This window comes from Peromyscus leucopus, chromosome 12 (genome assembly GCF_004664715.2).
Source record: "Peromyscus leucopus breed LL Stock chromosome 12, UCI_PerLeu_2.1, whole genome shotgun sequence".
Taxonomy (NCBI): Eukaryota; Metazoa; Chordata; class Mammalia; order Rodentia; family Cricetidae; genus Peromyscus; species Peromyscus leucopus.
The window spans coordinates 68,922,787-68,938,069 of record NC_051073.1 but is presented as its reverse complement, the minus strand read 5'-3'; the positions used below and the strand labels follow the sequence as shown (position 1 = coordinate 68,938,069).

Sequence of the window (15,283 nt, the reverse complement as noted above, 5' to 3'; positions counted from 1 at the left end):
TGACATAATCTGCTCTTGTCCTTGGTTAGCTGCAAGTGAAACTTGGGGGCTTTGAATCTGTAGTACATGTTTTTTAAGATTTTTCATACAATGGATTATTCTTGGGTACCTTTCCAGGGCTAGTTTGGCTGGGCCACACACTGAAGAAACTGGTGTCAGGACAATGTATCCATCCCATCTTGTTCAAATAGTGCTTTTGAGGATGAGGTGACAGCAGTCTACTGTATTTTGGTGTTAGCTTATTTGGACATGTTGTGGGCATGGGACATTTGTATATAATGCCATTTTCCCTGAGCAGAGTAACATTCAGCAGACAGTATGTTTGGCCCGGAGATGAAGTTGCTCAGATTGCCGTCCCCAGTCCCTCCCCTGCCTTTGCTCCTTGAGCTCTGCACATCAGGTAGTTCCTGGCCAACACTAATCCCCATGGTGTTTTCTTTCCCAGTTGTCACAGATGAGACCTTGAGCTTCATTCAGAAAAGCAGACGCCTCCTGGTTGTCCTAAGCCCCAACTACGTGCTCCAGGGAACACAAGCCCTCCTGGAGCTCAAGGCGGGCCTAGAAAATATGGCCTCCCGGGGCAACATCAACGTCATTTTAGTACAGTACAAAGCTGTGAAGGACATGAAGGTGAAAGAGCTGAAGAGGGCTAAGACGGTGCTCACGGTCATTAAATGGAAAGGGGAGAAATCCAAGTATCCACAGGGCAGGTTCTGGAAGCAGCTGCAGGTGGCCATGCCAGTGAAGAAGAGTCCCAGGTGGTCTAGCAGTGACAAGCAGGGCCTCTCCTATTCATCCCTGAAAAATGTATGAAAGGGAAAATGAAGGAGTGGAAAGAACAAGTGGGCTCCCTCCCTCCTAGGCTGTGGCTTCATAGATAGATAAAGAACACTGTCTAAGCCCCTCATACGAAAAACAGTGTCTAAGTCCCTCATCCTAGGGACTGTGTGGCTGGCAGTTCTGCTTCTCAGGCAATCCTAAGGGTCAGAGTGATGTCTCTACAGTCTGTCACCAGTTCTAAAGCCATGACGATCTTTGCAAGTAAAGATGTGTCCGATGCATCCTCCATCTCTGTTCCTCCCTCTATTTTAATCTCTTTGTAAAAATGTCACCATTTTGCCCAGTGACTCGAAACCCCTTTAATGATGGGTTACCTGCTGACAGGAGTATTACCTGTCTCTCAGTAGGATTTTCCTTTAATTTTATTTTATTTTCAGTCATCCATTAAACATATGATCAGAGACTAAATCTATTTCCACTGAGGATAATTCACTCCCTTCCTTATTTGTCGATTAAATCCACCACCTCAGCAAGACTAACAGTCAAACTACAGCTGTTCCTCATGACTGATTAAGTGTCATACTGCTTTCCAGCCACTAAACCACATTTGCCCTCATCTCAGGTAATGGATATCATATTTATAAACTTGAAAAAGGCGTGGCTTCTATTTTTTATCATAGTAGCTTCTCCATGGTGTACAGATAGATAAGTCCATACTTGTCACTCCATCTATTGTATCCACTATACCTATTGTATCCATCATACACATTTCACAGGTGGCACCAAGCTTTTAACGGTGCTAATGGAAAGTGAGAAAACATCAAAATGCTCTCAGGGCATTTTTGACACGGGAAGAGAGCATATAACAAGATGCTTGCCATTTGTCTTTTAATTCCAACCTTACTAATGTGAAAACCAGGAAAGTGGTTCATCCTCACTCATTTGCACCCTCTCATTATGAAGTGGAGTGGAGAGGTAGTGATTTTCCTTTTGGCATTACTATTCTAAAAGAATGACCACTTCCGATTATTTATTCACGAGTACATGTAGTACTGTGTTGTGAATGAAACACCCTGAAAGTCACTAGGTTTTTTTTTTTTTTTTTCAGTTTTAAGGTGAATTTTACTATTCCTCAGACTTGTAAAAGTGAAAACTAAGCGCAACATTGACATTTGTAGTGGCCAGTTTCTGCATCATGTCTAACATGTGTATACATATGTATATATATATATATATATATATATATACATATACACATATTTTATCTCTGTACATGTAAATTTCATGTGTGTATGTATATAGAAGTTCCCACAAGTTATGTGCATGTGTGTATATCCACTTGCCTATAAATTTATCTGTGGGTATGTATTTGGGGCTATATGTAATCACACACATACAACTTGAAACAACCATTGGTACAATATTAAAAGCCGGTAGAATTCTTGTCCAGTTTTAAAATCATGTTTGTAGTGTGATGGCTTTGTGTTGATGTTTTCATTCCATTACTGTTCGATTTGTAAATTTTTGGTTCTCTGTGTATAGTGATCATTGCTCTTGCTTTCCCTGGGTTAGTATGAATGACTTACTATTCTGACAGCTGATCTAGGGTGCAGGGGTATCTCTTGTCCAAGGACCTCCCGTGATCGTGGCTCACAGCAGACAGTAGTCTGATATCAGTTGATTTTTCCACTATATCCCTGCAGACACATTTAGAGTCTAAGTTATATTAATCTCAGTGCTCAGCTGTGTGGACTGTTGAGTGATGAAGAAAAACAGGTATAGGTGCAAATGAGTCTGAGTGTCCTATGAAACATAACTCATAATTTAAGGAAGACTTTATCCAAGTTAATGTTAATAAGCAATTCTAAAATTTTCTCTTACTTTTAAGTGGCCATCATTACATATGTCCACAATAAATCATTGCTGTGTGTTAGAATTATTGATTACTCTGAATTGAAAAGGGTTCCCTTGTGAATCCCTGACCTAATACTATAATATATAGTCATTCTTGCATCTAAATTTTTTAAAAAGGTTAATGCCTTTTGTTGTTTCAAATAATTACCATTTCCACTAATAACCCTTTAATGGCAGTACCAGATGAAAGCTGGCTCCAGATAAGCTTTGAAAGTTACTTCTGGTGTGAGTTCTAGGGAAGCAAGGGCCAAGCCCCTCACCACAGGCCATTCCCTGCACTGTGCTGTTCCTGCACTGTTGGAGTCTGTATTCATCCCAACTGCTACTACATGCCGCTAGAAATGCCTCTGCAGTTTCCTATTTATATTGCTCTTGATTATACTGAGCCTGCTATATTATATAGCCTTGCTATAGTACAAAGCATATCAAATCTAAGCAACACAGCCCATCCTAAGTGAACTTAATTTCAAGACTCTTGTCTGTGTTTCAGAAGATGCTTGATACAGAACACCAGAGGGAGGAGAGGGTCACACACTTGTACTTCAGAGAACGAGAAAATACATCATGTCTCTTACGAAAAACATCCTCCATAATTTTAGATTTATGGTAAAGGAACTTCTGCACCCAGGTTAATAAAGAACCATACTATATAGAGTGTCTACTTACACAGCCACATGTGACTTATTTAATTCTATTTTGTACCTTAGATGAGTCCCTGGGATCCTAATAAAAAAAAAAGTACTGTCTTATACTGGGAAACAAAACATCACTCCACTTGTTACTTATGCATTTGTTTCCATAGATTTTAGTACTTTAAGACCTTCTTTTTAATTTTATTCATAAACATTTGTATTTTCCATTTTCATTTGATTTGTATATTTACATATTTTTACAATAAACCATTTATTTTCACCTTTGAATTTTATTTTGTGCATGTGTTTTGTGTCCTTATATTCATGTTTGGGCTTGAGAAATAAGTAAAAAGAATGATTATGCTTGCAAAAAGAAATGAAAGAAGTTATAAGAGTTAAATATTTATTGAGGAATAAGAAAAATGTCTAAGAAAAATGTGGACTTCGTATCAAGAACACTTCCTTTATGTATGAGTAAAAGAATTGCTTAAGTAAAGTGGGTAGTCCAGTACCTTAGATGGGGGTTGTGGGGGGGAAGGGAGGCAAGAGCCACACTTAGCATCACTTTAAAACAAAACCACAGTTATTTCTCTGGTTTCAGCTTCAAACATTACTAACGTACAGACAACTCTTACTAGTCAGAAAAGAATGGAGTCAGGATTCATGGACCAAAGTCATGAAGATACAGGTTTCTAGTCAGTTTAAACAACTGTCAGGCAGGGTTGAACGACAACAAAATTCTCTACTGTGCACATACAGAATCCCCCACTACAGGAAATATACATCGTATTACATTTTGTATATGGATGTTTTACATTGGATAAATGATAACCAGTTTTAAGTTGTTTCAACCCATCAACAGTGACCCTTTAGAAGACTCAGTAATGGCATTGCATTGGGGTCATCAAAATGGCTATTACTTGCCTAATTAAATTTCTCCATCCAGTTGTGTGCATCCCTAACTAGATATGTTATGCAAGCAAAGTATGGAGCATAGAATGAAAGACATGTTCAGCAACCAATCCAGTGTTTCTTTTTAAGGATTTTAAAAATTAAATTGTTATGTATTTATTTTCTGTGTGTGTGTGTGTGTGTGTGTGTGTGTGTGTGTGTGTGTGTGTGTGTGTGTGTTTTACAGGGTATGCACTAGTCAGTTCTCATATTCTGCCCAGGGATTGAACTCAAATTGACAGGCCCCTTTGCCTGCTGACTCATCTTATTGACTCTGATTTCTGTGTTTTGACCAAATTATAAAATTAGTTGATATGTTTATTGAATATGGACTTAGTAAATTCATGATGGTAATAGGGTTTAAATTTTCCATATATTTAGTTTATAATAGCTACAGATAAGAACAATTACTACTAACACAATCTCTTAGTCCACTGCTAGTTTTTGTCATGGCCCTAGACCTTTGCTTTTATCACATGTGATTTGTAGAAGAATACACTCAGATGCAAAGGTATTAAGATAAAAAAAAAAAAAAAACAGAGATCGAGGAAAAAATAAAGATTTGAATCCAGATGGTTCTTCAATGTTGCTCCTTTTTTTTTTAAAGGGAAAGAAAGACATAGTGTGAGAGGGGAGATTTCTTCTACAAAAATTCCAGCAAAGGAAAAGTGTCAGAGTCATAGTTTTACTGTAGATGGATATTACAATGTTTAAAGGCATGCTTTTCCTTAAGGATTGTAGAGTTTTGAATCAGAACCATGACATAAAAACCAACCTAGTGATTCAAAGGAAATGAATCCATTGCTGTATCATCAGACCTCATTCTTCGGAGCCAAACAATAAATCACCTACTTCCTTACACTTCCATACAAACTTTAGCATTATAAATGATCACCCTCATCTTCAAATAGCTTTGAAAATCTAGGAGGTATTTTAAATAGTGTAAAAGGAAGCTGCTGGTTTCTAAAGTATGAAGTAAAGATCTGAGCACAGGAGAAGCCCCATCTTGGGAGCAGCTCCAGTTCTTTGTCAGTGTCTGTTTCCGCCACTCAGTTCTGCATCCACACTGTCCTCTTTCAAATGGAACCTCCCTCCCACTTTCTTTAAAGGTAATACATACATACACACACACACACACACACACACACACACACACACACATACACATATATATATATATATATAATTCCACAAGACCAAGACAATGTTTAATTTCTATCTTTTACTCCATTCTTGTTAGCCCATTGAAAACAACACATGTTTTCATTATAATCTTTTTTGATTTGGGTACATACACACTTGTGGGATTTGTGTAAGCTTCCTGTGTTGAAAATCTAGCCATATTGTATTAAGGTTATTTTCTATTTCTCATGATCCAGGTAAAGCAGCAGAATTCTCACAGGTGTGATGTCTAATATCCATCAAATCTGAGTAGGGAGAATGGGACAAGGGAGTTACTGAAATACACACCTGCACACCTGCACATCTGCATCCACACCTGTGATTTTGAGAACTGAAAAATCTTTCAATATCAGAATAAAAAAAAGTCTTCTAATTTTTAGTCAAATTCAGGTTGAATTCACTCCACTCATTAGAAAGAATGAATGGGGAAGGTTGCTGGCTTCCTCATTCCTCTCAAGTTCATGGCTATCAAACTCACTGCAAATTCTCAGTGTTCCAAAGGTTGAAAAAGAAAAGCAAATACAGCCTCAGCACTGGCTGCCATATGTTTTAAAAGTTGTGGGCAGTAAGAGTCCCACTGGTGGGCTTTCTTTTCCTTGCTTATCTTGTCTAAGTCCCTACAATTCATCGTGGGTTAAATACTGCATTCATTTGAAGAATTGTCCTTTGGGACCTGTCCATATCCCCTCAGCAAACATTAGAATCGAGTACTCTGCCAGAAGTCTTAATTAATTGATTGATTCTCAACTACTGTGGTGGCATTCGGCTCTTAAATTGACTTTAGGCCACTTCTTTATACACACATACATACACACAGAAGAAGCAAAAGAAAATTGAAGCAACAAAGAAAGGAAGGTAGGAAAGAGGGAACAAGGAAGGAAGGAAATCTTAGTTATAGAGACCAATACTTACTGTGTCCAAAATGTTAAGTACCTGGGGCTGGCTGTAACTCAGAATCTAGGGAGATGGTAAATCCTGGTAATGTGCCAATCAGACATTCTGGAGAAGTATGTATGTTCTTTGTTATTCAAACTAGTTTTCCAGAAGACATATATACAAGTTGAATTATTATTCTCAGGGCTGTGATAAGAGGTGGGGGTTCTTGAACTTATGTATGGTATAGAATAAGATTAAATACTTGAAGTCGCTGAATCCAGACATAAGAAAAAGCAGTAACATCACAATAGCACCTAGCTACTTCGAACGTTTAAAGATATCTGATCTAAGGCCACCAGATAAAACTTAAGGAAATGAAAATTCTAAAACAAGAAATGATTTACAAGCAGAGAGAGAGGGGGGGGTTGCTTTTTGAAATAGATCATCTAATTCACATTCCCTCTTATGATGGGGAAGACATTTTCACGAAGAGATCTGCAGTAGAAGGAGGTGTTGTGTAGGGAGAGACCAATTTCAAGGGACTCCTCTTTCTTACAAGGAACACATTCTTCCCAGTTTGTTGTGAATGAGATTACTTGACTACTTGATCTTGACTTCTTGACATTCTATTTTCTCAAAAGTTTGTTCATGCCCGTCCTTCTAGGACTAGAAAGTGACCCACTGGGTATGAAGACATCATTACCAGATGCTTTGCTATCTTTCCATTTCCCTGTAGATACGGTGGAAGCAGTGTTTGATTTCATTCAGCGGAGCCGAAGGATGATTGTTGTCCTGAGCCCTGACTATGTGACAGAAAAGAGCATCAGCATGCTGGAGTTTAAGCTGGGTGTCATGTGCCAGAACTCCATTGCCACCAAGCTCATTGTGGTGGAGTACCGTCCCCTCGAGCATCCCCACCCAGGCATCCTGCAGTTGAAGGAATCTGTGTCTTTTGTGAGCTGGAAGGGCGAGAAGTCCAAACATTCTGGCTCCAAGTTCTGGAAGGCCTTGCGCTTGGCTCTTCCCCTGAGAAGCCTGAGCGCCAGCTCTGGCTGGAATGAGAGCTGCTCTTCTCAGTCTGACACCAGTTTGGATCACGTTCAGAGGAGAAGTCGTTTGAAAGAGCCCCCAGAACTTCGGAGCTTAGAGCGGGTGTCTGGAGCAGCGCCAGCCCCGGGCATCATGTCCAAGCACCGAGGGAAGCCCTCGGCAGCTTGTCGCTGCTGTGTCACCTATTGTGAAGGAGAAAGTCACCTCAGGAGCAAGAACCGGGCAGAGATGCATACCCAACCCCAGTGGGAAACACACCTCTGTAAGCCTGCTCTCCAAGAGTCGGAAAGTCAGTGGCTACAAAATGGCACCAGACCTGAGCCCGCTCCCCAGATCTCAGCTCTTGCACGGCACCATTTCACAGATTTATCCAATAACAATGACTTTTACATTCTATAATCACTTTAGGTGGAGGGTGGTGGCTGCTATTTCTACAAACTCTCTCTCTCTGGGTCACAAACCTTTGGGAATAATTGACATTTTTATCATCTAAATAGACTATCAGATTTGTGTCCCTTTTATTGATTTTTTAAAAACTATTTATTTCTAGGAGACAAAAGACCGGAAGCACCTGATTGCAGTTATTGCCTCTAATGGCCTCGGAAGAGCACACTCTTCTCGGGCCCTAGAAGGTCAGTATGTAAAAGTTGTCTGGAGTCTGATCTTGCCCCGTGGTTCAAAGGTAGCTAAGAACTGGTGTTTCCTTATGATATGGGTGGTGAAGTATACTTGAGCTTTGACACAGGGTGTGTGTACCCAAGGGAACAGGGCTTTGACATTCACAGGGTGTGTGTACCCAAGGGAGCAGGGCTTTGATACTCACAGGGTGTGTGTACCCAAGGGAACAGGGTTTTGACACTCACGGGGTGCGTGCACCCAAGGGAGGGACTTGAAAAGGAGCAGGTTCTGGTCAACACTGTAGGAGAGGGTTCAGCAACAAACCTACAGCACATTTTGGCCCCCAGGATCAAACTTTCTCAGAGGAATTCATGCTTCCTATTGCCTCCCTGTAAATAGTGTGTTCTAAACTTCCTAATGTTGTCAGTCTCAATAAAGGTATATTTTTATGTCATGTCTTTTGTACTAAGAGATTTTTAATGCCCTCTCCTCATTTTGCCTTTTCTGGCTTTCATATTCAAGTCTAAAGAATATTCCATTTCAGGGAACTGAGATTTGGATTAGGTAGAAAATGTAAGGGGTTGTTTTGTTTTGTTTTTCTTTTTTTCTGATGTGTATTGGAAATCTATAAAAGTACCAAAGACACTGAGTTGGCATTCTATGAGAAGGGGAGCTTATGGAAGAATCTTGCTTTGTTCAAATCACAGCAGAAAAATTTAGTAACAAGCTGTAATGGAACTGTAGGTAGGGTTTGGCACTTACATCCTTTCTTCACAATTCTGAAAAGAGATGTTGAGTTCACGTTCCTCCAAGGGTCAGAAGGTAAGAGAAAAGGATAAAAGGGGACACATGTAAGTTTAACTCCCATGCACTCCATCCCACACCAACAGGATAGATTGCAGGTTCAACGTTGCAGGCTTTTCTGCAAATATTCACGTGACAGTAAAAGGCACATAGCACTTTACTTTCACACTGGGGTCCTATCAGGAGCCCTTGAGCTTATGGATAACTGAAGAACACATGAGTGCTCACTCAGCTCTGTTTGGTTGTTGCCACTTGAATTAGACTCTGCATGACAGATTGTCCAGTTTCTTTTATGAGGTATGAAACTTTAATATTTGAGTGTATACTTTCAATTATATCCTGACTTAAATTTATAAAAATAAAGTCAAAGAGTAAAAAACAATTCAAAATAAAAACCAAGCAACCAAACAAACAAAAAACCTTCATCTGTGGGTCCTTAGCATGTGATTTCAGGGCAACAGTATTCAGTCAAAGAATGTATGCTGAAATAGGGGCTCAAGTGCCATGAACAACTCTGGCCTTGGGTAATGCAAGTTGGCTATGAGAACATATGGGAAATGTCTATACCTTCTCCACCCTGAAAACATCTGGCCTTCATAATAAAATTGATCTGATAAATCCTCCAGCCCAGGAGACAGCTGAGAATCACTGCATCTTCTTGCAGCTCTGTGTGTTCCATGTTTTCTAGAAGAAAGTTATAAGCACAAAATCTGCTGTTTCTAAACAGAAGTAAATCACAAGCCGTTGCAGCAGACACCATTCAATGTGAGGAGTCACCTTCCGTACAGCAGCCCCTTGCTGCGAGTGTGCTTGGTCCAGAGCCAGGCTCTCTCAAACACAAAGGGAGCGGTAGTGAGATAAAACACAAGTGAAAAATCCTACAGTTTATCTGCTGAAACTAGAGCACCCCCTGTCTAAAACATTACTCACTACAGAAGGTGTACCTGGATGTGGTAGTCAACAGAAATGACTTAGCATGACCAAAGGGTTCATGTCAGATGGCATCATTTTCTGAAGAGATATTCAAAGGCCTTAACTTAGCTGCCAGAAAATGGATAATATACATGGCTTCACATTCTATGAAGGGGAGAAAAGGATCCAGTCCAATTCAAATTAGCCTTATTTCTTATTAACATACCCACTGTAAAACATCTCTGAAAGAAAATTAGAAATTACTTTTGTCACTTATGTGTCCTTTTAAAAAGTACTCTGAAAATTTCATACATGAAGGTACAGAGGTGGATCAGGGATTAAGAGCACTGACTGCTCTTACAGAGGAACCCAGGTGTGCTTCACAGCACCTACATGGTGACTTATAACTGTCTGTACCCCAAATTCTAGGGAATCTAATGACTTGACTTCTCAGGACTCCTACACACATGGTGCACACACATAGAGTTAGTACACAGAATAAAAGTAATTATTAAAAAGTATAAATAAATAAAGAAAAGAAAAATTCATGCATGTATACAATGAAAGATGATCATAGCCACCACTAGTCTCCATTTCCCTTTAGGAACTCTCCCTTGATCCTAAAAGCAAGTCCCCTCCCAACTTCAAGCTTTAATGCAAATAATTACACAGCAAACCGTGCTACCAATATGTATATGGATATAGGACCACCAACTGAAGCACAGGCTACTACCAGTGCCACTACCCCAAAGAAAGATGATTCTCCCTCAACCCTGGTTTCTCAGCAGCTCCTCTGCCCTACAAGCTAGAATGTGCTTGGCTTGTGCAGATAACCACAGCTGTTCCAAGTGCCAACAGATATGTCACGTCTAGAACAAAGCATTTCACACTAATTCTTCCTATTTTACAACTCATAATTTTTTTTCTGCCTCCTCTTCCACAGTGTTCCTTAAGCCATGGCAGGGTGATTGATAAAGCTGTTCTATTTAGAGTTGTGTACTCACCATCATTTATTATCACATTGACTAGTTATGAGTATCTTCATTGACTCCATCCAAGTGCAAAAAGAAGCTTTTCTGACCAGCAGAGGTCTATGGTTATAAGTATAAATATTTTGAAGGCAATTTGTAGGACAATATGACCATTTAACAACATAGCGACAGTAAGTTCCACCTAAGACCTATGCATCTCCCTCACTGTGGGATTTGATAATATTTTAAATACCAGAAATCAGAAAGTAGTTGGCTACCCCATAAACATCATGCTGCTATTGCACAAGTGGACATAACTTGCCTGGGAGGTTGGTATTGTATCATGGAGGATTCAGTGCGGAGTAAGACAATTAATGTCGTTTCTTTCCCAGGCTGTAACAGCACCTTCTGACCCCTAGGGAAGCTAGCCAGCAGAAAGAAAGTTTCCTGGTAGGTGTGAGGGATTTCTTTAGGTCTTGTAGACAAAGTGCTTGGAATCATCATCTTCTTAGGAGATAAAAATAAAGAACTAAAGGCAGAGGTATGGATAGGAAAAATAAATTCTTTTAAACAGTGGTGTAATTTTGATACTCTCAAAGCTAATTTTTGATATTGATTTTCTTTGAAATGTAAGTACATGGTTAGGAACATAAAGTCATATTTTGGGGCACTTGTCTAAGAGTCTGAAAGATACTGACCTATGTTTTCAACTTATGAAGAAAGACTCAGAAATTAACATTATTCCTTGACCCATCATGCCACAATAAAGTGATAGTCAGTGTCATGTATTTCAATAATACAATTAACAAGGAATTTTACTTATGGGCCATCACTATCTATCATTGAAATGGCATAATTATTGGTTAATTGGGCATACCATTATGCAAGTAACATTTTTTTTCTTTAGGATCATGAATTTAAAGTCAAGTATAGCCTTCCTTCTTTCTTTTCTCTTAGACTAAGATTTCTTTGAGCCTTGGTGTTCTGCTAGCTAAAATGGAAGTACTATTATTAATCTCACTGTATGTTTTGAGCATTAAATGATATGCTACAAGCTTAATGCATATACAACATTTCTTTTTTGAAAATGTCCTAATTCATCACAGAACAAGAAACTATATCTTAGGTGAGTGACTTTCCCAATGGTGCTCAGACAGTTAGCAATAGACCTGGGCCTCTAACCTGGGCTTCTATCACATTTTCCAGTGCCAGCTCTCAAACCATCACTAGTGGATGCATGTGAAAGATTTTTTTATTCCATGCATCCTAAGTGAACCAATTTATCACAATCATGTATATCATGATATAAAAAAACATACATTAGAGTTCTCTATAGGAACAGAATAAGTAGAATGGAGAGTGTGTGTGTTGGAGGGGGACTCTATTAAAGTGGCTTATAGGCTGTGATCCAGGTAGTTCAGCAATGGCTGTCTCCCAAAGGAAAGGCCAAGATTTCAGTAGTTATTCAGTCCACAAGACTGGTTGTCTCAGCAGTCCCAATTTGGTGCTGGAGACATACATTTTGAAAGAGCTGCTGGTTTTTAGTCTACATTGGCCTCTTAAAGAAATGGGTTCTACTACCAATGTAGGGGGAAAGGTGTCAGCAACAATACAGATGAGTTTGTCAGCAAGCATGTGGGTAAGCAGGCAAAAAGTAAATGATTCCCTCCTTAATGTACTTTTACATAGACTGCCACCAGAAGGTGTGGTCCAGATTTAGTGTGGATCTTTCCACATCAAATGATCTCACCAAGAAAATCTCTTACTGGCATGACCAGCTGCTTGGGTTTTAATTGATGCTGAATGTATTCAAGTCAACAACCAAGATTAGCCATTACAAGAAAGCTCTACACACAGAGCTGTGTTATATCAAATGTCTAATGGATCTTCTAAATTTGCTGTGTTATGATTTTATACAACTTTGCTTTTACGTATTATAACCTTAAAAACTAGAATTGTTGTCCTCTTGACTTTGAAACCATGCTTTAAATTTCCCCAAGGTAAATATAAAAGTGTATTACCCCTGTCCATTAACACCAGAATTTAACTCTTTGAAGCTGTGGTACACATTATGAGCTCCAGAGTGACCTCTTAAAATTACCGAGACCTCTAGTAATTATTTATTTTCTTCCAGATAGGTGATTTGAAGTGGTTGAATAAACTAAGATTCCAACCTAGAAATAACTTGAAGTAATTATTACAACATGAACAGGGTAAATAACTCTTATGACAATGGTTGCAGACTTTTGTGTGTCTGGGAGTCCCTTTGGGAGCACCTCCACACCAAAGACATGAAACAGTCTTCCTTCACTACAGTGGCTGTTTCATAAGTTGAGGGGGGCTGGCACAGTCTAGGAGTTTGCCTTATTCAAGTGTACTCTTGGCATTTTGAATAAGGTAGGTACCCCGTGAGTCTCACTTGGAAAACTATTACCTACAATACTCTTTAACACTTTTCATATTTCCTATAGTGTGGTTCAGATTATGAGTGAGAAAGATTCAACTTGCCCTAACCTTGACAAGCTGTATTCTTTGAATCATTCATATTAAAACCATTTGTACCTACGCTACCATGGAAACACACATTTCTTGCTGCTACCACGATGAACTAAATGAGCATCAGAAAGGCGGGGCAAAGCACCACTTAAACTTCTCAGGTGATTCTGATGCACAAATTGTTTAAGAACCATTAATTTTTACCTCTCTTTTACCCTTGTAGGCTCTGATTTTCTCCAGCCAAGGAGGACTACAAATCATCCTTTTAACAAAGTGTTTGCAGGCAATAGCTGAAAATAAAGGGCTTGTTTAGCCCTTGGAATTGTCTCAGCACAAGCAAACAATCAAATAGAGTGGTTGGTAGAGTGTATTTATAATCTATGAACTATCTAACACTGCTCTTTGGAACTTGTTGGGAGTGTTCCAGCCATCATCTCTACTAGAGTAAGATAAGCTATGCTGGACTAAGATTTCAATATCTTCCCATCACACATCTTATTTTTGCTGATGCCAAATGTCCAGCATAGGGGCTTGCAGTTTTGTGTCCTTGCCATGTGAAATGTGTAGCTTGCAGTTGTTCTATAATTGAGCTTAAATTGACACCCCTTTTTTTCCTTTCCCTTATATTTTATAAACTACAACTGTCTCCAAGGTCCTGATGAAGTCATATAGAAGCCTACAACATTTATTCTACTGTCACTACGAAGGGAAAATTACATTGAACTTTGTGAACACATAGCATTGTCTTCTTCTACAAATGAGATAAGGATGAGATACTTAGATAGATGATGATGCAAAGAAGGACCTTCAATCCTTATTCTGTTATTTCATATAGTCAAACAACAAAGGACTCCGATGCTCATGTTCAATCTGAGTATGCCAAGTTATCAAGATGAAAGTCCACACAGAAATGAATAAAGCTTTCATATAAGTGCTCCCTAAGTGGAAGTCATTGACAGACTTAATTACAATAATTACAGCTTCTGGTTAAGAGAAAGTATGTTTTAAAAGCTGAAAGTTGACATGTTTGGTTACTTTCCATTTAGGTGCTTTAGCTAGTACTCTAAGAATGTGATGCTCAAACTGTCTGCAAATGAGCCATTTCATTTTGGAAATTCAGGGAGCCTCAGAAGAATTGAAGGCATTTAGAACACAGCAGAGCATGTAACACAGTCATTAGAAAGCATCATTGATCCATTTATCTAAAGAGTTAAACAGGGAAATCAAACTGACCATGCTGAAGCTCAGAAGAATTCAGTGGAGAGCAGTACCCATGGGTGTCATGGAATCTGTGACTACTCTCCTTGCGTTTTCTCTCTTTCTGATTGGGCTCTATTGCCATTAAGTATTTGAATTTTTAAATGTTTTTCTAATGTATACAGTGTTATTTGGTAATAATTAAAAACTCTCTTTAGTTTGGCAGAAATCAGTATTTCAGAGTCTTGATACATGAGAACAAACTGTAGTGTTTCACAAAGAAGAATTTTGTTTCTTGGCATCATGGGGAAATTACTCACTATTCAAAATCCTTCTAAGAATAGTTCACACAGTTTTGCCTTGAGCACTTCAAACATTTAAAAACACTGAAATGCAAAGAATGCCTTTCTGAAAGGTATACGTGGATAGAAAGATGCAAGTATACAAACAACATCTGCTAGCAGATCACGAGCTGTACTCTCTCCCGGGATGACTATTATTTGAATGCTTTAAACAATTTTAAATCGAGTGTAGTAGATCATTCCCCCTGTCCCAATGCTCAGGAGGCAAAAGCAACAGGATTATGAGTTGGAGTCCAGTCTGTGCTACAGAGCAAATTGCAGGCCATTTGGGTTATATGGTGAGACCACACCCTTCAAAATAGAATGCTAAAATTGTTATTTTATTACCTGATTTTCATTTATTTAACTCACTGATTTATTTTCAACTGTGACAGCTGAGTCACAGGATGACTGTGTTTTAGATGTCAGGGCAAGTGGTTCTGAGCCAGAAGTAAACTTATTCCTTCAGGCTAATTGCACATACCTGTGGTGTGCCCCAGACACAAATCTCCCTCAAATGACTGAAATCCTTGATCTTGTTAAGAATGGTGGCTTTAAG

The 15,283-nt window shown here is 39.0% G+C and overlaps 1 protein-coding gene across 4 annotated transcripts in view; it reads left to right on the top strand.

Moving 5' to 3' along the window:
• The window catches only part of LOC114697095 (interleukin 1 receptor accessory protein), a 141,341-nt gene extending 126,729 nt beyond the window's left edge, over window positions 1-14,612 (top strand). The window contains exons 11-12 of one of the 4 annotated variants that reach the window (XR_003735112.2): window positions 7,072-8,017; window positions 13,410-14,612. Coding sequence is in view for 3 of the 4 variants with exons in the window: in XM_028875168.2 (XP_028731001.1) it covers window positions 7,072-7,784 (713 nt within the window). In the remaining variant the exon portion in view is untranslated. Of the gene's footprint in view, window positions 1-445; window positions 2,061-7,071; window positions 10,034-13,409 lie in introns of those variants that run through there. The other 3 variants (XM_028875169.2, XM_028875168.2, XM_028875171.2) reach the window with 3 other exon arrangements.
• The last annotated feature ends 671 nt before the right edge of the window (window positions 14,613-15,283 follow it).